Source organism: Neolamprologus brichardi, chromosome 1 (assembly GCF_056152115.1).
Source record: "Neolamprologus brichardi isolate AB-2024 chromosome 1, ASM5615211v1, whole genome shotgun sequence".
Classification (NCBI taxonomy): domain Eukaryota; kingdom Metazoa; phylum Chordata; class Actinopteri; order Cichliformes; family Cichlidae; genus Neolamprologus; species Neolamprologus brichardi.
The window spans coordinates 26859738-26882330 of record NC_142104.1 but is presented as its reverse complement, the minus strand read 5'-3'; the positions used below and the strand labels follow the sequence as shown (position 1 = coordinate 26882330).

The window sequence follows — 22593 nt, the reverse complement described above, 5'->3', positions numbered from 1 at the left end:
TTTTGGAGGGCTAGTGTCAGGCAGAGTTACAGACGGAGCAGGAGTGCATTTTTTTCAAATTCTAATCCGCTCTTTAGGCCATGGGGGCCGGTGTGTTAATTAAGATTGCACTGTTGGGTATGGATCTGGCACGAAAGTTACTGTACACTAATGATTCCCGATTCTAATTTGTGGTGCCTGTTGTTTGGACTTGTTGTCATGTATTTGGCTGGACTCAGAAAGAGGAAGGGCTGACTGCTATGGAAAGGTTCCCGATAAGATTACAGCACGCTGTAGTGTCGCTGGACCGGGCAGCGTCCAACTTAGACTGTGCTTCTGCTTCACTGGCCTTTGGCTTTACCTGGACTGAGAAGGAGGAATAAAAATAACACGCACCTGATCAATAGTCGCACATGGTTCACAGTAAAGATAACACACTGATGACAGGTGCTGTAAGTAGAGGATTTACAGTTGATAAATGATAGCGGGGTGAAAGGAAGAACGTGTAATAAAATTGAGGCGTTATTTAGGAAGAGTAGATGTGAACATAAGGGAAGGTAAAACAGGCCTGCGGTGTAGTTGTACTAGTGTTGAAGTAGGCCACTGGAAGAAGGGGAGGTTTTGGTTGCTCCAGAGCCCTGGATAGCTTAGGATTGACCAGGTCTTACAGGGATTTCATGGTAATCTGGATAAGGACAGAAATACCTTGAAGGTGAACGCTGGAGAAAGTGCTCAGCTTCTTGTGGGTCTGTCTTTAATTAATTGTCACGCACTGGTGGTAGATATACAAAAACATAATATTTAACATGTTTGGAAAAAATTAACAGGAGTTGTGCAGTTTGAAAGAAGCAGTTATTTATGAGGCAGGGAAGGTGTAATCAAATATGCCATTGTGTGAGATATGGAGTTTTACAACCTGAAATATTTCAAGTACTCTCAAGTTTTGTTTTGTTTTGTTTTGTTTTTTAAAAAAATTATTATTATTATTTTTAAATATCTCCTATATAAATAAATGACCATGTTCACTCTTTGATCTTATACACTTTCTCCTCTTTAGTTTGTCGATGTTGCCTTTAAAGATCAGAACTTTAAAGTTGGATTGTGCTTGTGGTTCTGTAGGATCCTAAAAAAAAACAGATGGTGTGTGGTTATAGCGTGAGCACACTTTGAACTTACGTTTATTCGGGCGATTTGAAATGATGGAACATGATTGGAAAATGGACATATTTAGAAAAATCCAGCCACAGGAGATGCATAAAAGTCGACCTGTGTTGATGTGATCTGTCTTTGCTGGCATGCAGTAGTATAGTAAACATCCATGAGAAGTGTTTCTCTCCAAGTTTCATGAATGCGACTCTTTTCTGCTCCTCATACAACCCTCATCACTTGGCCTGACGGAATGAGCTGCTGCTCAGCCAAGCCTCAGTTACTCTCCTTGGCGCTGTGTTGCACAGATCACATACAAACTTGGGCTGTGATGGATACAGCGAATGCATGCATGCAGGCAGTCCTGGGCACGTCGTGAAATGAGGGAATGCAGCATTCACTCTGACTTTGCAAAGACACTGTAAATGGCAGACATTGCACTGGACCAGCAGTTCACACAACCCCGGTGGGTTCTGGGAAATCTGAAGCATTACTTGCAATGTGTGGAACACCAGTTAGAAACAGGGACAGGTCACCAAGGATGCAGTAACCTATCCGTTTTCTGCAAACTCTGTATTTTTAAACTACAGACGTCACTCAAAGGCGTTTGGGACTGAATTCCAGGACAAGTTCAGTCTCTTGTGTGTTTCTCAGTGTCTTCCCTTTGTGTGCGTGTCTGTGTGCACATTCCCGTATGCTTGAGTTTCTGCACTATCTGGTGAGGTAGGAGAGATGTCACTGCAGACAGAATAAAGGTCAGGGTGTATTCTGAAAGCACCCGCTCGAAAAACAATAAATGTGTGTGCGTGCGTGATTAGAAGTTTCAGGTTTTTTGGACAGCACGTGTAAGCAGTGATTCACAACACTGCAGGAAAAGCATTTCAGGTTTCAGGTTTTTAAAACTTGACGTCAAGCAGCATTTTCAGAATTTATTTAGGCCACAGTCTTTAAATTCATGCCATCATGAATTCCCTCCACAGAGCAAATACTTACCTTTACTTACTGTAAATGTACCAAAGAAATGATCTAGCTGCTGCTAGCTTCCTTAGCTAACACTACAGATCAGGAAGAAAAGCTATTCTCACTCTCTCCTGTCAAAATATTCAACTGAATAATTTCACCACTTTTTAATAAGATGGTATCAACGGGGGAAATATTGAAGTGGACAAGGGTACAAAATTTCGAGTATTTGAAGGGGTGTGAAAAAATATATGATGCTAGATGGCAAATTATTGACATAAAATATGGGGAGAGTGGCCCAATATGTAGGAGGTGTGCACGAGGAATGTCATAACACCAGAAAGGTAGTCGTTTGTATCAATATCATTAGAACTACATGACTGTCCCTCCCAAAACTAAGGGATTTATCTCACGTACTTAAACATAAAATACTTTATTATATATTCCATTATTATTTTACTCCTTTATTATTAAATAGTATTACGATGGACAGGATTAGATCATTTTAAACTGGGGGGGGGGGGGGGGTGTCATTTCAAACATGTAAATATAAAAAATAATAACATTTATGGGAAAGTAATTTTAAGTAAATGAAAAAATTACTAGAATGGTGGTGGCAGACCGTTTATTTAAAATGTTAACATTATATTTTGTTGACAGGACGCAGACTAAATTGTGAGGATGCTTGCTGGGTAACCTATTGATGCTCCTTTGAGATATAACGTTAGCTACATGATGTAAGTTTAAGCATTTGTATAACATTAACAGCTGCTAGCATCTGAACTTACAGAAAATAGTTATTTTACAACAGCAGTGTCAGCTGTCTCAAACAAAATGGTACCATTTAGGATTTATAATACTGTGATGTCAAACTGAAACTCCTTCACCTCTTTGAACAGGTCTGGATGCCGGTGTGTCGCTGAATTAGAAACATTCCTCCCTTGGTCTGAAAAGCATAATAGCATTGTTTTTAATATCGCTTTTTTGGAAATCGCTAATCAGTCAATTCATCTCCCTTCTCATCAATGAGTCAGGGTGCCATCTTCCACATGTATGCTCCGTTACATTTAAATCATGAGTCGGATTCAGAGATGGAAGCCACGTCATTCTCAAGCTGACGCAGTTCCAGTAGTAAAAACAGAATAGCAAGAAATAGAAGATCTATTTCACTCCTAGCTAGGTAGAGCCATTCATCCGTCACTAGCAGTCCAATGCAATGGTCATTTCTGTGTATGCCTTATTTAATGAGTCACACATGCACAAAAGCACAGGTTCCAGGTTTTACAGTTTTATGGGCACTGTGACACAGTGTGACCTTTCTAAGTTGGAAACTCAAAGCTTCTGCTTCAAATGGAAGGCAGCAGTTGTTTTTCCTTTGCTTGTGGTTATTTAGCATGTAAGATTAGATTAGACCACTTGTAGGCTTAAGCTGCACCCTTAATATCCAGAAGAGTTGCAATATTGGCTCATATGCTTCCTGTTATACTTGCACTATACGCTGTTATCATAATTGCCGACTCTGGTGACATCCTCTATTGAGAAATACTGTAATAGATTTGCAGTGATGTGGTGACCAGAGCTGTGGATTACTGTCGATTAGACTTGTAGTCAAGACCGCCTAAACCAAGACCAAGACAATACCAAGACCAGAGGGTATCGAGAACAAGACCAAGACCAAAGTCGAGACGAGACCGAGACAAAAAAGTCTTTAAACTGCAGCCAGATGCTGCTTCGTTTGCGGGTGTCAGGCATATTTATGTGTTTTTGCGATGCACTCGCACAGCCCTCCTCACCACTGTCTACTGTCTCACTCCCTGCTGAGAGGGACTTGACTGTCGCGTCTCTTACCCTCTCTGTTTTTCACATAATGATATTATTCTATATCCTCGCATGTGATTGGCCACAATATGGAGGGATTGGAGCATAGCTGAGCCACTATGTGAGAGCTGAGCAGCGAAAGGAAATTAAGTGAGGAGCCGGCTCTCGCTCAATGGGAGTCGACTCCTCTGATTCACTACAAAGCACTCTCTAAGCACGGCTCTTAGAGCTGATGCTTTTGCACATGACACATTATGGAACGCTACTTTGTGTGTCATACTGTTGGCTCCAAATCTCCCGACCACTATGTCGATCAGAGACAGCGAGACCAAGACCAAGTAAAAGTGGTCTCGAAACATCAAACTCTACTGTCGATATTTGGTGACTTGTAGCAATCACAATTTAATAACCGTTGGTGAGGAAAGGCAGTGTTCTCTGAGAGAGAATCATTTGAGGGTTTCTCTGGGGTCCTGACCCAAGACACCGGCAGCTTCATTTGGGTTCTGTGGATCAGCCCTATCCCTCGAGTGCTTAAAGATCTTGAGAGTTTGGAGGCTGGGTAAAAGTTGTAGTCTACAAGTAGTTGCTAAGTTGTCTTTAGCTCATCTGGCCAAAAAAGACAGTGAAGTCATACCTGCCCACAATTCACAAGAACAGCTAATCTCCCTGTTGTATTGATCATCTAATGGGTCATCACCCAAATTCTGCAAAATTGTGGTTTTGCAGTCTGTGAATTGTGATAGATTGTGAGGCAAATAAGCTGCTACGTCACTGAAGCTCTGGTTTAATGTGGTGCAGATCACTGAGCAGCCACTGGGAAGGCCACTGAGATGGAGGGTGCGCTTGGCCTGCAGTAACATTTAGGTTCATGTCAAAGTAACATCCATATCAACCCAAGGATCCAAGATTTCCCAGCAGAACTTTGCATTTTAATGAGAATATCAATGTAATTTACTTGGTCCACCAGTGTTTTTAACATCATGTCGTGTTTTTAATTTACATATCTACTCTAAGGGTACAATTCTGTTGTTAGCTTAACCACAAGCTTCTGTAATTTCTCTTTTTCTCATTTTTTTTATAATCTTGAATGTAATGGTACTCACACGGTGGTATTCAAACAGTGACCTCGTTTCCAGAGCCTTAAGTGATATCTAGTTTTTAAGATTTATGGGGTCCTTAAGAACTTTTTTGTAAAGCTCTTTGTGAGTTGCACATAATTTCACAAAGATATCTTCACTATTTTGGATAGTTGGAGACCATTTCTTATCACTTAATATGACATTTTGATTATTTTAGGAAAATAAGATGGTGTAATTAAGATTTTTAAACAGTTTGCAGTTGAAAGAACTACATTAATCTGTTTATGATAACCTATTAAAGTAATGATTTTTTTTTTTTTAATGGAAAGATGTTTAATAGTTACCCATTTGTCCAAATAGCATGGTTTGACTCACATTACATCTCACTGTGATGTAAATGTGAACCCTTTTTTTCTCTGTTTTTCTTTATTTTCCTGCAAACAGATTTATTCTTAAAATTCACCAAGAGCCAATTAATGAATACTAATTATTAGTTGGAGGATGACCTTAAATTGGTTTCCATTCAAAAGTAGGAATAGTGAGAACTATCATCAGTTTCGTAGCTAAGCTAGAGAAGAATAAAAAAAGAGAGATAAAAAATAAATCAGTTAATGTAAAATTTATATTCATTCACTGTGGCAGCTTATTCTGCCCTGTCATGAACACATAACTGAACAATTTGCATAGTAAATGCAAGATGCTTGCATTGTTAATCTCAACATTGCATGTGAGTCACACCGTCATATATCTAAAGAATGGAAAGAAAATTAGTTGAATGTGATTGTTCATTTCATGTAGTGTGTGTGTGTGTGTGTGTGTGTGTGTGTACTTTGCTGGACATAGTTTTTGTTTCAGGCGATTGGTCTTTCCTCTATGTGTGTTCTGCCAGACTGAGAAAGAGAGAGAGAGAAAGCATGGATGTTCTGGGACAAACCGATCCACAGTGGCCTAGTTTCCCTCACTCATGCCAGCGACTCAACTAAAGTCTTCTGCCTGGCTGACTGTGGGGTTGGTCACTGTGGATAAAACATGTGGACAGAGCCAGAATACACATCGACGTAGTTATTTTTCAGAAAGGATGGACTGTAATTACATTAGCACATTAATTGCATTTGTGGTTTTATTATTTGTCCTTTTTATCTTATTCAGTAGTTCTTTTATTACTTTTTGAGCATAATAAGGCAATGAAGGACCAGATGGATGAATTGAAAAATTCATTTGTCTTTTATTTGAGATGTAATGTCGGATTAAGCTAGACTGATTTCCAAACTGCTTTCAACACACAATTTTATCCTAGAGTGCAAAGGGATGGATCCATGTGCCATAAATAAGGCAACAAAAGAATTCACACTGTGGACAGTTTTTATCTGTCAACCTCTGCATGTACCAAAAGTATTTGCCTCCTTCCTAATTTCTATGAAATATGTCACACTCAACTGTTTCAGATCATACAACAAATTTTTTTTAGACAATGATAACCTGAGTAAATATAAATATAAAACGCATTTATAAATTTTGATTTCATTTATTATGGGGAGGGGGCTAACCAAATTCCCCTGGGCTTACGTGAAAAGTAATTGTGCCCATGAATCATGAATTAACGGATTAACCTCTAAGAGCTCATCGACTCAAAACAACATCTAAAGGACTTCAAAAGCATACCAGCAAACCCACCTCTGAATGTCTCAATAAAAACAAGCTCTGCAAAGAAGAGTGGGACAAAATTCCTCCAACGTGATGTGAAAGACTCACTGCCAGTTATCGCAAACGCTTGACTGCAGTTCTTTCTGCAAAGGGCAGAACCACCAGTTATCAGGTTTTGGGGGTAGTTACTTTTTCACACAGGGCCAGGTAGGTTTGGATAAATTTGAAAACATCACTTAAAAAATGCGTTTTGCATTTACTTGGGTTATATTTGTCTAATATTAAAATTTGTTTGCCCTGAAATTTTTAAGTGTGACAAATGTGCAAAACACCAAAAAAGTGGGACGGGAGCAATTTTTTTTTTTTTTCACAGCACTGTAGATGAAGACGCTATGTTTTCAGAAAAATTAAAGAAAGAGAAAAAGTTATAATATCATACCAGTACTGAAGGCTTTTGACGAATTTTGAAGATTATATATCATAATTTTCATTTTTTTTTTCTCCACCACGGTGTGTTTCCCAGTTTTCTGGAGTAGTATAGGTGCAGCTTGTTGTGGAAGTTTATTGTTTATGGCTGTGGTTGTGTATTCGGGTTTGTTGTTGTGAGAAAAGAATTGATGAGTCATCTGACACTTTACTGATCTGTCGTTTGTAGTTTGTTCACAAGGCGCCAATTTTGCTACGAACACTCACGCAGTACTCCCCGAGCTGTAGTGAAATTGTTAAAAAAAAGTGCAACACAAGACCGTTTGTCTTCAAAGTAAAGGTTTTTACTTTACAATGTTTTGGTTGCAGCAGAACCTTTACTTTGAAAGCATTTCTCTAATTGTGTACGCTCATAAACAATCATAAGGAGGTTTTTGGTCCAGTACCCTTTTTGCAACTGATTTCAGCTATCAAGCACTCATCAAACTGGAGATTACACGTTTGTGGTTGCTGACCGGTATTTAGACCTGTGTGACTGATAGGCCTCAGATGTCATATCAGTGGGAACTATATGAATGGATACTGTTAAAGTACACGAATAAGTAAAGCTATTAATTTGCCTAACATGTCAGTCTCAAGAAAGTCTTTGAAATAGTCACAAAATAAGTGAATTTGTGTTCATGGACACCAATTACATTGAGCCACACACTGAAGGCATTAGGTGAATTTCTCATAAAATTTTATATGACAGCTTGTGAAATAGTGATGAAACTGTATCTATTCATTACTGAAAAATCATCGTACCACTTTTATTTTGACAGCGTAACAAAGTGTACAGTAGGAGACAGGATGTGGTGATAAATCACTCATTATTTATTTAAGAGACCCTAGTTACCTCAGATTGGTCGACCACCATTCTTAATAAAAGATATGCTGCTGGAATGAGATAAACTAATGTGTTTTACGTCCTTTTCCTTAAGACCAGGCTGGTTGTTATTACATATTTTGTGCATTGGTACTTTACTTAAAGAAATTTCGATTTAGTTCAGCTGAATTTGTTAAAGGTTTTAAATATCGGCTTGGTAGTCGATTCATCTCAGCTGGATATGGTCACAAGTTTGAAACTCCTCTGTTACTCTTGGTTTCGGGCAGATCTATAGGCAGTGGCCACACATGAAAGTGAATTATTCTCTTTGAGGTAACACACCCAGCATGGGCAGCTAGCAATACTATCTGAGTGGCTCAGCATGTGGTGAGGTTGATGTGTCAGGCGGTGCCATTTAGCCCATCACTTAGCTGAGTGTGTGTCAGGGTCTGTGTGTCTGACTGTGTGTCTGTCTGGTACATAGTGTGCATCCACACCTGTGGCTGGGACTGCTGCCCTTAATCAGTCCTAATCAAGTACATTGATTCATCTCCATTTGATTCACACTTTTAGACAGGAACATGCACGTACACATACACAAACACATGCATGACACCCCACCACTAGTTGTGAGGCCCAACACTTCTAAGGAAGAAATCTGATCTCATCCTATGTTACTGTGCCATCAGCTAGGCATATCATATTCTACTTAACCACATGTAGAGAAGTTTTTAAAAGGAATAAACTCCTGAACTGATGAAGTGGTTTGAGGGAGCGGTGAAACGAAGAGAGAGTGTTAGCTGCACGTTAGCTGGAGAGGACTTGTCAAAGTGAGGGATCTGGAGAATATGGAGTAGCCGTTTTCCTAAGAAGTACGAGCAGGGCAGGCATCCCAAGATTCCCTGCATCCTGGTCCCAGCTCTGGGGTGGAGGAAGCTGTTTACTCTTTCTACAGTATCTCTCACTGCTGACGTCGGCGCACCGAACAATGTCATCCAATTTCCTGTTTTTCACTTTAGTGGAAAGCCACTCTCCCAGTGTGTATGGTCTAGTCTGTGAGTGTGTATGTGTGTGTGTGTCTGAGACAGAAGAGCTGGTGGTCTGGAGGAGAGGAGGAGATCTATAGGGCCGGATACACTGGAAGCAGGATATAGGGTCAGAAGCAGCTCCACTACGTAAATACATGAGGTGTATCAAAAGAAAGTGGCAGCGGGACTTGCCTTGTGAAATAGCTAGATTCTTGTAATATTTCAAGATCACAATCATGAGAGGGTCCATGCCAGGCTTCATGCTATGCTCTGGTAGGCACTCGGTGAGATAAGTTGGTGAGCTATTAGGAACTACTGGCCAATAGGGTTAGCCATGTGTTACATGTTATGAGACAGAGGGTTTATCTAATCATGTGATGGATATTCTGTTTTATACCCATCATGACCACCTACAGGTTCTTTTTTTAGCTTTGGTAAAACAACAGCTTCCTGTGGTTTCACTTTGTAGTCTATTAAATGCTATTAAATCAGGAAATGTGTAGGTTTTCACATTAAAAGAATCAGTAAATGATATAAAATAAACTGGTTTTGACTATGGGCAAATTGTGAATTGACTTAGAAAAAAAATATATAGGTTAGCTAGCCATGTATTTAGATTAAGCTAACAACATCACTAGCTACACCAAAGGCTTCCTAGTTTTCAGCATTCCTAAGACTGAGGGTGTTCAGGTTTTCCAGTTTTTGTATTTCATTTTGGATAGGTTAACTTAGTCATATAAGCCTAGAGACTAGTTAGTGAGTGGTTGCTGGCTGATGCTGGGTGAAATTGGTCACAGAGAGAATCCTGTACTGCAAAATACCTTGTAATTGCTTTAGTCACTAGCAGATTGCTGTAGTCTCCCGTAGTTTGCATAGAAGATGCTAAGTTGCTTGCTTACTGGCTAATAGCTGAGCTGAAATAAAACTTAAAAAGACCTTTACGCAAATTGGAAACTAAGAATATGCACCCTTTGGTGCTCAGCGCTACACTAAAAATGTTTCAAAGTCTATGGGAAAATAGCCCTTGGATTTCATCTTCATAAACACATTTGTCATGAGTGTATGGCCTCAGTGATTTATTTTGTTCAATCCAAGAAAGGAGAGTTATCTAGCATATTCTCAATGGCTAATGAATTGGAGTAATAGGTTATTAGCTAACGCGTGCATGAATCCTCAGTGAATACATCAGGTTTCAAAACCCCAGGATGATAAGGCCAAAGATGCTCATCTCAAAAAAAGTGGCAAGGGGAGGGGCATGTGTGACTGTGAAAACTGTTTGCTCATTGGCTACCAACTTATAGCATGGATGATCCTCACTTTTAGTGCGACCAAGATTGTCAAAATAAGTATGATTTTATTTATTTGACCTTTTACCAAGAACCTGAGCCCATAAACTCATCAGGAAATGTTTGGCACAAGTTGAGACAGAAAGCCAGTTTTCCGTAGATTTCTTTTAGCAACCACAGCTACAGCCATCTGGTGGTCTTCAGATAAAATATAGGTTTAAGGCACTTATGCGTTTCTCTTTATGCTATGGCATAATTTTTTGGACCCTGCTTTTATATACCTATGACATCAAAGCTTCAAAACAGGATTTCGGGTGCCAGTGGGTGAAATCATGGTAGCTGTCTGAGTAGCTGTCTATGGTTGACAGCTGAACGGTTATTAAAAACAACTCACAGTAGGTGCTTGCGTATACACTGATCTGAAGTCAGTTTGAAAGGATTTGGGTATAAATGGTCACAGTGGTGGGGTGGTTTTTGAAAATGTGTTTTATTCATTGTATATTTTTCTTGCAGTGTAGGTTTGCCCATAGATTAAAACAAACTAAAAATCAGGGGTATTGCAGACTGTCTTAAATACTTTTCTAGATAACTGCAGATGCCTAGTAGCTCTCATGTTTGGTCATATTGGCCCAAACAAACAAAAAGGTGTGATATCACACGATATAACTTTCTTTGAAGTGGCCAGCCTGCAAAATGGCTTCTCAGTGAATGAAAAAACAGACGCAGTTCTGTGAATTTTAGTGAAATTTTTTTTTAGGAACTTGTCAAAGTGGGTTAGAGGGCCTGAAGACTCCAAGTTCACCATGTGCCAACTGGTGTGTTGTAATTTGATTTTGCTCATGCTCATATATCGACATAATGTGACCCGGGCTGAGTGTATCAGATTTTGGCCATGATTTTACTGATCTACATTAATTCAGCGTCTGTACTGAGCTGCTTTAGTCACTGTGTGCTGCTGACTCAGTGTTTGGTACCACTGCGTGCCTGGCTGAAAAATTACTCCAATAACTTTACAGATTGCCATACATACTGAAAATATTGAGGGATAAGATTTGATCATGGTGCTTAAAACTAAAATAACGGCTTATTTATGTGTTTATTTAGTTGTGGTTTATACTTCAATAAAGCACAAATTGTGACAGCTTTCAAGGATAGTTCACTTTGTTTTTGTATTTATGGACAAAAAAACCCATTACCTATTCTTTAATATAACATCTTTTATTTAATGCTTACCCAGTGTAAATCCTAAATAGAATTTTCTCAGATTACTGCAAAATAATTACTTATTGGTAATTAAAAAAATATTCTCTAACATTTGATTATGATAAGAACTTTTTTTTATATTAATAAACAATATTTATGTGAAAGAAACACTTGAACCATTCACTTAGTTTTTGTTTTTTTGTCTAATAACTGTGTCTCTGAATCAGTCAGCAGGAATTTGTATTAAGATTTGTAGAGAGATGACATGATAATATCATCATGAAGGCCCTGTGTACACATGCGTGCGCGCACACACATGCAGGCACAGACTCTGACACAAACACAGATTTCCCAGTGTGACTGGTATAACGCGGCAGCATATAGGGCGGGACATTGCTTACCTGGGCGCGCACACTGTGTCTGTACTGCCAGGCTGCCTGGCCTACATGCTCACTCACTTCCCCTGTTTTGTTTGCTCCTGGTTGAGGGCCAACATGATGTTTGCAGGATGCAAATGCTTGTCTGAATGATTCATTGCAGTGTGTGCGTTTATGTGTGCGTTTGTGTACTGTACAGGAGAAGTATGTTGCCTGAAGAGGCTGGCAGACTGGTTCAGCTGTGTGTGTGTGTGTGTGTGTGTGTGTGTGTGTGTGTGTGTGGTGTGTGTGTGTGTGTGTGTGTGTGTGAGACAAGGGCTGGCTCTGTGAGTTACACAATCTCAGCTGCAGTTGTATTTGTTGTATCATTGTCAGTTGAAGACAAGTCTCCCGGGATGGTGAGACTCTGGTGTGTTACTGCTTGTGTGCGACGCCTCAGCTAGCTGGATACTTTATAGCCAAATGCTACACACTAAATGAGTTGTATATAGTACTGTATGATTTATTGAAATATAGCAAATGAGGCAGAAATTTAGTTTGTACAATTCTAATGAGATTGAAAGTCAGCCTGAACTCTCTTAGGGAGCTTTCTTGTCATTTCTTTAAGTAGTTGTCAGGAATAGTTCTCCACGCTCTCTGAAGGACATTCAAAGCTCCTCTTTGGATGTTGGCTGCCTTTTGTTCTCTTGTCTGTCAAGATGATCCCACACTGCTTCAATAATGTTGAGGTCTGCGCCCTGGGGAGGCCAATCAATGACTGACAGTGTTAAATTGTGTTTTTCTAGCCAGGTATACTTTTACTGTATTGGCAGTGTTTTAGGGATCAGTGTCATGCTGAAAAGTTAAAATGTTGCCAATCAAAAGCTTTCCATATACTGTTGGGTGTTGGATCAAAATCTGAATGTTCTTCATTCATAATTCAATCAGTTCTGACAAAATCTCCAACACCACTGACTGAAATGTGGCCTCAAACTATATTTACAGTGTACACTCATGTACTGTTATTCCTCTCTCCTGACCTTCTCTATACATGCTGATGTCAATTTGAACCAAAAATTTCTAATGTGTATTCATCACTCCATAAGAACTGTTGGCACTTATTTTCAGTTCAGTTCTTGTGTAATTTGGCATACCTGAGACTTTTCAGACTCAATGTTTCCCTTCCTCGAGAATGACCTCTTGACAGCCATCCCTCCACTGAGACCATTTCTGATGAGACTTGTCCAGTTTCCCAGTTTCCTCTTTTACGGCTATACTACACACCATGTTTTCAGCTAATCACTCACTTGTTGTTGAAAAATTGTATTTTATGGCTGTCAAATTTTTGACAGATTCAACTAAAGGAATGGGAACAAATTCTGTATATTATTTCTAACCTAGGTTGCCTGTTATGTGTAGACCCAGCACTGCTTTATTGCTTGAGTTAGATGTCTTTTTAATGATTGAATAATTCATAGACCAGTGCTAAACTGCTTCAAAAACAAAAAAAAAATCATTCCCCTGAAAATGGTCAGGTACAAAGACTGGACTGGAAATAAGTGAAAAAGCTGCCAGTGTCCAAAGAAAAACTTTGAAAGACCTTCAGAAAGTCTGGAGAACTATTGCTCGAGACCACTTTAAAATGACTTTCAAAATTACAAGAAAATCTGGCTTCTTGAAAACAAAATGTAAAGAAATTTTTGCGCTGTACTGTGTACTTTACATGCATCTCGGTGTCATTTACCCAGCTGCAATCAAAACGAGAGAGAGAGAGTTTTGTTTCATTCTCATGGCAAAATGAAATGATTGAAGCAGAAGATGTTATTTGCATGTCATTTGATCTGGCATGAGGGCAAAGAAATCTAGCAACAAAATAAACTAGATGTTGTTGAGCTAAATCCTTCTAGAAGAGCATGGGTTTATGATGTTTCTATATGACTGTGCAAAAATGTAGCTGGACACTTCTTTGTGTGTGCGCATACCACATCAGGCTATTTTGCTACCAGATCCTAGTTCATGTGAAAGATCAGATGATCACAGAGCATCACAGAGCTTGTAGCCTTTCTGGTCCCTTACTTCTTGTTTGTGGTCAGCTACAACAAACAGCCTAGTGTCATGATGACGTCAGTTTGGCTACAACCCAGGGCTAATCAGCTTCTCTCTCTCCCCCCCCCCCCCCCCCCCCCCCCTCTTTGTTGTTTCATGCAGCTTTCAGAAGGCTTACAATTTAGCAAGAAGTGATTTACTGCAGCCCAGTACACTCTGAAATTCCTCTCTGTATTCCTCCTCACATGTGTAGATTGTTTACGGAGAAGAGGAATTCTAGAGGGATGGCGGTCCGCAAGGGGCTTGGTTGCTATGGTTACTAACCCCTGAGCTGGGTTCCATTTAGCAGGAAGTAAGCTAAATTATTTGCAGACAGAAATGAGAAAGCTCATGTAAGGAAAGTGTAATGAGTGAAAAACCTGTCAGTGTGATATTTGCCCTTTAAAAAAAAGTTCTTTCAAGTCTCCTGTTTAGGAGAAATTGGATGACTAAATTTCAAACATTTGTTTTAATTGAATTGGTGATGAGAGAAGTATGCAGGTATGTAATACCAGTTATGTAGAAACACAAGACAAGATTATGCAATTTAAATTTTTGGAGTGCAAAAAGGAAATGAATGTGTGTGAAACAATAGACAGGCCTGGGTTATAGAATAAAGGACTTTTTTTCTTTTAAAAAGTATCTTGATTATTAATTAAGAAAAATCAAAATTGGTTAAAAGATATAGTGTGAATGTTAAAGAGGGTTAGAGGTTGTGTGATATTTCTAGTTGAACAGAAGTAAAATGTAGCGTCAACTGAAAATGTTATTGAGAAAATACTTGTTTATATTTCACTGCTGTCTTTAATGAGATGTGAGATAAGTACATTTAAACATGTTGCCATATCTGTTATATTTAATAGCTCATACTTTAATACCTTTTGGAAATTTTGTTAGATTTCCTTATAAAAATTTTAAACTGATGAGAATGTGGTTCAGAAAAATGAGTTACTGTTGTTTTGTTTTTTAAACAGGCTAAGCTCCTGATCTGTTGTTTTCATATGAAAAAGTATCAGCGAATGATTTTTTTGCATTTTTATTCATGAGCCAAAATATAAGTAAAATCACCATTTAGGATCACTTGCAGTGTATTTCTTTGTCTGTGAATCAATAAAAAATAATATTTACATATAATATGTGATACGTTCCTTTGGCATTACAGCATTTTTTTTTATCTTGGTTAAATATGCATGGTCAACTTGTAGCAATGAATATAGTTACTTATGTCAGTGCTTTCCTGCAATATTAAGGTCAGAAGAAAAGATAAAGGGGCGACATTTCACTTTCTTATTTCTGGGATATTACTGGGATCTATGGAGCCATTTTAAACTGAACGAGTGAAATGCTTTTTTTCTGATATTCTTCTAATGCCTGTATTCTTTTTATCTTTCAGACCACATTAACAGAGGTGCAATTCGGACCAATGAAGTTATTTAAAGACCCACTTCAGGTATCGTAAAACAATAACTAACATGACTGACGCTCCTGTGCTTGAGTGTTTGAAGGCCTTCCGCGAACAACACGAGTGCTCCAGGGAAATATTCGTGTCCATTCATTGAGAAGCTTTTAGCTAAGTTGTAAAGCAAAACTTGGTGTGACTGTGAATATTTGGTGGAGTTGTTTTTTGCATTTTAGTATTCAAAAACTTTTGCTTGGAGTTTGGTGGAAATTCTTAAAGACCCCACAGCATGTCCCATGCAAAGATTCGAAAAGAGGAGAGATGGGGATTAAAACTGTTAATGGGCGTATTGTGTGCAGTACACCCCTGGGTTGTCAAGGCAACAAGGCCAAACATTTGTGACGAAGAGCATACCATAATGAACAATGCACATTATGGAACAGCTGCACAGAGGGTCCATGGACCGGTTTCATCGCTGCAGACATTCTCAGATGTTCAGTGGGTCATTATACAGTTCGTGTGCGTTCCTTCGCCATGTGTCGCTGCTGTTGTATAAAACCTCAGAAACGTCAAGCTTTCAGCCATTTACGCAGTGTGGTGTGGTCTTTTTGTTTGTTTTTGTTTTTTCAGAGGTTTTGACATTTATTTTATTGTTTTTATTCGATTTTTTTAAGCAGAAATAAGAATTTACTGTTGTTCTACCCAGTAGAACATACACGGATTATGAAAAGAGGATAAAGTGAAGTGGCTGCAGAAATGCCTTAAAACTGCATTTTTGCTAGTAGCTAGCAGGGGGCAACTCATCTGGTTGTATTTGTATAGAAGGTTTTACAGTCGCATGATGTCTATCTGTCTGCCATCTTGGACGTATGACAGTGTAGGATCTCCAGCCACATGGGCCTAGAGACTGATCGTGACCCCCTGATGGCGGAAAGCTAGGGAATAATTTATGTTTGCCAGTTGGCAAAGAACCACCTATGATTGCTTTGGTTGCTAGCATGTTGCAATAGTTTGCATGGAAGACACTGATTTGTCTGCAAACACTTGCCAACTACTCTTCAGGCAGTAGTGAAACTGAAAAGTGTGACACAAACCTTTGAAACATGTTTGCTGCAGCGCTGAGGCACTATTTTTAATGTGAAGGCAAATATTTGCCATTTCAGGTTTCTATTTTTTGCTACTGCTCTGCTAGTGGTTAGCAAGTGTTTGCAAATAAGTCTGCATCTTTTATGCAAACTACAGGTGATCACAGAAATCTGCTAACAGCCAAAGGTTTTTGGTGTGGCACCTAAGATGCAACTAAGTTTACCTAGCAACATTTAAGGAAACCACTTGCCAAAGCGTTAGGGAATACATATTTTTTTTCCCCTGTAACTGTTGGTTGCAATGACGCCATGCGGGAAATCTCTATAAGAAAGCGCTCAAAAAATGTATTGATGAAATAATGAAATGATATTCTCAGTTGCTAGTAAATCATGGCTCTGCATACAAAAGAATACAAGGTTTAGCTATGTATGTTTTAGGGTGTGGCTACAAGATCACAGTGAACCTGCATTGTCCCCGGGCTTCTTAGTCAGAGTCACCCTGTGCTTGTCACACCCTCTTTTAAAAGGCCAAAATGGAGATGACAAAGGACTCATGTCAGAGCCTCAGACATACCGCATGAATGAAAATAGACTAGTTGCACAGCTGGGGCATAGCATGTAACATGGTGCATTTTTACAAAAATAAAATTGCAACAAATTCTCATAACAGTGATGGTTTGAAGGTGCTGGATATATTAGAAGTCATGCATTGTAATGACATATATAAGTGCACAGACTGCTTCATTGTCTGATGCGCTCCACAGTGACCACAGTAGGAAAGCGAGGTAGAGAGATATCCCCTTCCTGTTTTTGTCACTCACAGCTGATCCTGTCATTCCCTCCTCCTCTCTGCTCCTCCTCTTTTCTCGCGGTCCACAGGGTCTGGCCGGGCCCTCTGTTTTCAACAATGATGTTTTCTAGACTGAGTGATCAAACTCTGCCAAACCGCTCACTACCCCCTTCAAACTATTTTTTTCCCCTCTGGATGTCATTGTCTGTCTGCTACTTTCTCTTTCTGGTACATCTGACTCTTTGGAGCATGAGCAGGGTATCCTGATTTTCAGAATTTTTTTTCTTTAAATGTCCTTTAACATTATAGATTTTATTTTTCCCTATTAGCTGTAACTGGTTTTGTTATTATAAGCAAGGCATATCTGTCTAGGCCCAGCAAGAATCCCCTAAGCAGACCTTATAGTGGCCTATATTGCCCCGTTCCTCCAGCTCTGCAGGAATGTTGACTTTTCTACCAACATCCCAATGTGGAATTCTGATCTAATTCCCTGTGCGTACCGAACATAGCTCTAGGATTCAGAAGTGATGTATTTATGACCCGGACACTTAATGCCGCTTGTAGGAAAAATGCTCACATGAGAAATATGGCTTGGATTGGCAACACCTCTCTCAGACATAAGGACTCGGTGCTTCGAGCCTGAGGCTATGTTTTGCTACTTAAATAATGCCATGCCAATTGTCAGCATGAATCAGAAAGACAACTGTCCAAACAACCAATCCTCTATCCCCTCATTGTGTGGAGGACAGAGCTTCTACTTTTCTCAGCAAAATCAGGTTTTTGTATCCTAACTCAACCTTACAGGTGTGATGCAAACTTAAAACTGCAGAACAAGCTTTCTTTTCTTTACGTTCACACTGCTCCCTGCCAACAGTTGGAGATGACGTCTGTTTGAGAGGGTGACTCATGAATCTACTCTTAGTGCGGCACTGCTCTTGGAGGCAGGCCTAAAGCTCTGGTCCAGTATTTGCGCATGTAATGGGGTTATTTGAAAGTATGGTGGCAGAGAGAGAGAGAGCCTATTCTCAGGTTTGACGATAGCAGCAGCAGCTCGTTGGGCCACAGCCTTGGCAGACTGGTGGAGGGGCCCACAGCCAGTGAAGGCCACCAGGATTAATTGTGCTATAGCTCATGGCAGCAGACAAGAAAATCTCATGCATCTGAGTACAAGCTGATCAATCAGGGCCTACCCACTGGAGACCTGAGGTCACACTGCAGGCTGATTAGAATGACACATGCAAATGACCACAAATGCGACAGTGATGTTTTGACAATCCCTGTAGCCATTTTTTTTTTTTTTTTGCTACAGAACTGATTATATAGGAACAGGTTACATCATTTGTGATTAATCTAATTTCCTTAATGGAATCACAACTTCAGAACGATTTGCACGGGAGTTCTCCAGGGTTGTGCAATAAATATTTTCAGATTCCTTTTAATAATGCAGCTACTCTGTAGTTGTCACACATCCAACCAGTAGAGCATAATTTCATAGACTCGCTTTGTTAAAAAAAAAGAAAAGAAAAGAAAAAAGACTGATTATATGAATCAACAGAATCAATATCACAATTCTTTAGGTCAGATGTTTGAGTGCCACAGTAGATTTAGTCCATAGACTTTATATAATGGTATTGTCCTAATTACTCCCTTACTATTTGGATAATATTAATTACTAGTAAAAAACAAACAAAACCCAATAATATTTGAATCCATCATGGCGTCACTCAATGGTTTTTGAAGTTCTGTTCCAAAACCTTGAGGGTGGCACTATGGCTGGCACCACCTTACTTTTAGAACCAGGTCTGACAGCCACTTCTCGGTCCTTAATGTTTCGTAAATGTAAGCCACAATGAATTTTACACAGCAGAGATCTTTAATAAGTGTCCGGCACTTTAATGTAGACTCATCATTTACCCACCGAAGGTTGCCACTTGCGTGCTTTTGTCTTTGTTGTCCATGCTAGCAAACCGAGTGTAAAATCTGTTTGCATACATCATTTCTTACTTAGGAGACTCTTTTTTTTTTAATGTGTTCGTTTTTACCCCTCCTCATTTATTATTCCACTGGGATATTAACTGTGGTGCTAATAGATGTCTTTTATATTACGATATGTGCTTAGCCGTGTCTCTTTTGCAGGTACTTTTAGTTTTTGCCAAAGAGGATAGTCAGAGTAATGGCTTCTGCTGGGCATGCGAGAAGGCCAACTTCAGGTGCAGCATGGCGCGAACGCCGGAGTCGGCTCTTGAATGCTTCTTGGAGAAGCATCATGACCTCGTCATCATTGACCACAGACATTCCAGACACTTTGACGCTGAAGCACTATGCCGGTAAGCAAGCTCTCCCATCATCTGTGCCGTTTCTTTGAGTGATGCGGTGTAGTGATCTGCAGCTTTGTTTTGTCCAGTATACCCGCACAGCTCTTTGCAGATGGTCAAGTATCTATTTCTCTTGCCATTTTTTTTAAAGCTGGATGTCATTTAGCATTATCGGTGATATGAACATTGATACTTTTAAGCTGAGCTATCAGAGTTGAGTTTGCATTCAAATATCACTACCTCGTAAGCTGTGACCATTTGTTCGGGCCATTACTTTCTGAGCCACTGACTTATTGCTATTTTAACTGTTTATACCCAGTTTCCACTAGCTTCACATCATTTACCTCTTTTTTATCAACTTTTTCCATTACTTTTTTGCAGACTGTTTAGACATGCTTTGTAAATTGTTTTTACGCACTCTAGATCATAGGACCTTAGAGCGAGACAAAGTTGTGCATATAAATTTACTTAATCACGCTGTGATTTTTGTTTTAACCAGCACAGCTGAAGTGAATTTGTTAGTGGCTGTCCTCTAAGGGCTGTGACTGAACAATTATGGAACTACTTTTCATGTGTTACAGTGCATTTGGTACAGCACTGGTGATTATGACTCTGTGTGGGGGTAAATGGCCAGCTCACTTTGGGTTCCCCGGCTACCACTGCATGCTACCTAGTGGAGTCATGTCACTGAGAAATGAGCGGTGACTGCCTATACCACTCTCTATCTTTAGCCTCTGCTCAAACCAAAAACACATTGACAAACATTCATTTGCCCTGCCCAGCGTGTATGTTAACCCTATTCATTTTGGCCGATCCATATGTTCGGTGTACACGGGAACTAAAGGGCCTTTATGACCACTGGCTGGGGAAAACCACAGGCGGATGAGTGGCCCTGTACACTGCATTCTTTCAGAGGCCTCTGCCCGCTCATAGAGCTCCACCAGTGCGCTCTGCCTGCCTGCGAGAATCGGAGCGTGAAAAACTGAAAAATACATTGATTTGATGCCATGGGCTTTTCCACCAGCCTGCTTGCCAGCTAAAAGGCTCCCTCTGTTTACATTCAGGTCAATTAGAGCAGTAAACTCTTCAGAAAACACTGTGATAGTCGCCGTTGTGAAAAGGTATGTAATCTTTCTTCCTTTTCGTCACTGTTTGAAATGATTGAAAATGCTTGGCTTGGAGCAGGTCCGTGTAACCCTCTGATGTTCTTTAAACAACTGTTTGTCTTGTCGATGTTTCGGTGCTTACACGTGCTCTCCTTTTAAGGCCAGACAGAGAGGAAGCCTCTGTGATGCCACTGATCAATGCTGGCTTTAATAGGGTGAGTGACTCTGTCTTTAAATGTGTGTCTTCTACCGAATGCGTGCGCATTGATGTACTGATACGTTTTAATCTATCGGTATATAAGGCCGGAGTCCAGATTTGGACTGTGCATGAATTGCAAGTGGGATTTATTTTTTTTGCCTTTTACCTGTGTTGCTCTGACTCTCAGAGATATGTGGAAAATGCCAATATGATGGCCTGCTACAATGAGCTGCTACAGTTGGAGCATGGAGAGGTGCGGGCACAGTTCAAATTGAGGTGAGTCACGCCGTATCGGTGTGATGTCCTGTGTTGTAGTTAAATACACAGTGCCCTTATTTAAATGCTCGTGCACTGAGAGCGAGGCATCGGAAAGAACATGCTGACTTTCAATCAGAGTTTTATTCCTGCTACATTTTTCTTGAAAGTTGGTAAATGTTAAGCTACTTTTGCATTTCTTAACAATAATTCTGGTGCTGTTGTGTCTCTACACAAGGGCTGGCAATGCTATTTTCACAGCTCTAGAACAAAGCCAAGAGGCCATAGAGATCACTTCTGAAGATCAAGTTATTCAGGTGGGCTTTTGATAAACTTTTGCTTCTAGCTCAATTTTTCTCTCTCTCTCTCTTTCCCTGAACTTCCCCTCCTATTTCTTCCTTTCACAATCTCTCCTGTTTAAGATCCTGTTTTCATTCCTGTCATCTGAATGACCCATAATACTATAGCCTGTGTTCTCATATTTACATATACAGTAGTGTGTGTAGTATGTGCGAAGGTCTCGAGCTACCCCTCATTTGTTTATATTTTAATTCCAAGAATCCAGACTTTCTTGTATTTTGTAAGTGCTCTTGAGCAGTAATTCTCCAGGGTTTTTGAAAGTTTTGGATACACATACTGGACAACTCAACATCTAAAAAAATGAAATTATGTCTATAGGAACTTTGTTACTTGCAGCCTGTTGCAAAAAATAGATAATTTGTTCCAGTTTCTTAAAATTAATCTATGAAAAATGCTAAAGATTACATCATTTGACAGACATATTATTTTTGCACTAACAGGGTGATTCCCAAAGACCTATAAACCAAAGATTTGGCTTACCTTGGCATGGTGTGCAGTGTTTCCTTAGAAAAATTGAGGAAACTCAATAAGTAGAGGAGAAAGAAAGAAGCAGGCCTAAAAGAAAAGGCTACAGCAGATGGACAGTATCTGAAGGTCATGTCCTTTAGATAAGGCAAAGACAAAATCTATTTTTCAAGGGGGTAATAATAAGTCATAAATAAACATATTATAATTATGATTATAAAAGGCCATTCTTAAAGGAGGGCAATGGGAGGAAAAAAATTAACCAAGAACTGGACTGAAAATCAGTGTTTATAGAGTGATCAGTCAAAATGTGACATCTTTGATTCAACGTCAGTATGGGTGGAGGATGTCAGGAGGTACAACAGTCTGTGACTACAGCCATTTCAGTCGGTGGTGTTGGGATTCTTCTTAGACTTGCTGGATTTTGTTCCACCGTACCATATCATCTGCCATGGTCTGTCACGGTGAATAATGACAATGATGCCAAACACACTACCAGTGTAGTAAAAGCATACCTGGATAGAAAAACAGAATGGAGCGCTATCAGTCATGGATTGGTCTCCCCAGAGCCCAGATCTCAACATTGGATCCAAAGGGAGCCAACGTTCAAAGAAGAGCTTGGAATGTCCTTCAAGAAGTCTGTAGAACTATTTCTGAAGACTATTTAAAGAAATGTCAAGAAAGTTTGCCTAAGAGTTCAGATTGTGTTGAAGGATAAAAGGTGGTCATACCAAATATTGACTT

The 22593-nt window shown here is 39.6% G+C and overlaps 1 protein-coding gene across 2 annotated transcripts in view; it reads left to right on the top strand.

The window, feature by feature from the left end:
* The window catches only part of pde8a (phosphodiesterase 8A), a 50224-nt gene that overhangs the window by 11630 nt on the left and 16001 nt on the right, over window positions 1-22593 (top strand). For both annotated transcript variants that reach the window (XM_006780441.3, XM_006780440.3), the window contains exons 2-7: window positions 15269-15325; window positions 19286-19476; window positions 20529-20585; window positions 20731-20785; window positions 20957-21045; window positions 21263-21341. In XM_006780441.3, the coding sequence (XP_006780504.2) occupies window positions 15269-15325; window positions 19286-19476; window positions 20529-20585; window positions 20731-20785; window positions 20957-21045; window positions 21263-21341 (528 nt within the window). The remainder of the gene's footprint in view (window positions 1-15268; window positions 15326-19285; window positions 19477-20528; window positions 20586-20730; window positions 20786-20956; window positions 21046-21262; window positions 21342-22593) is intronic.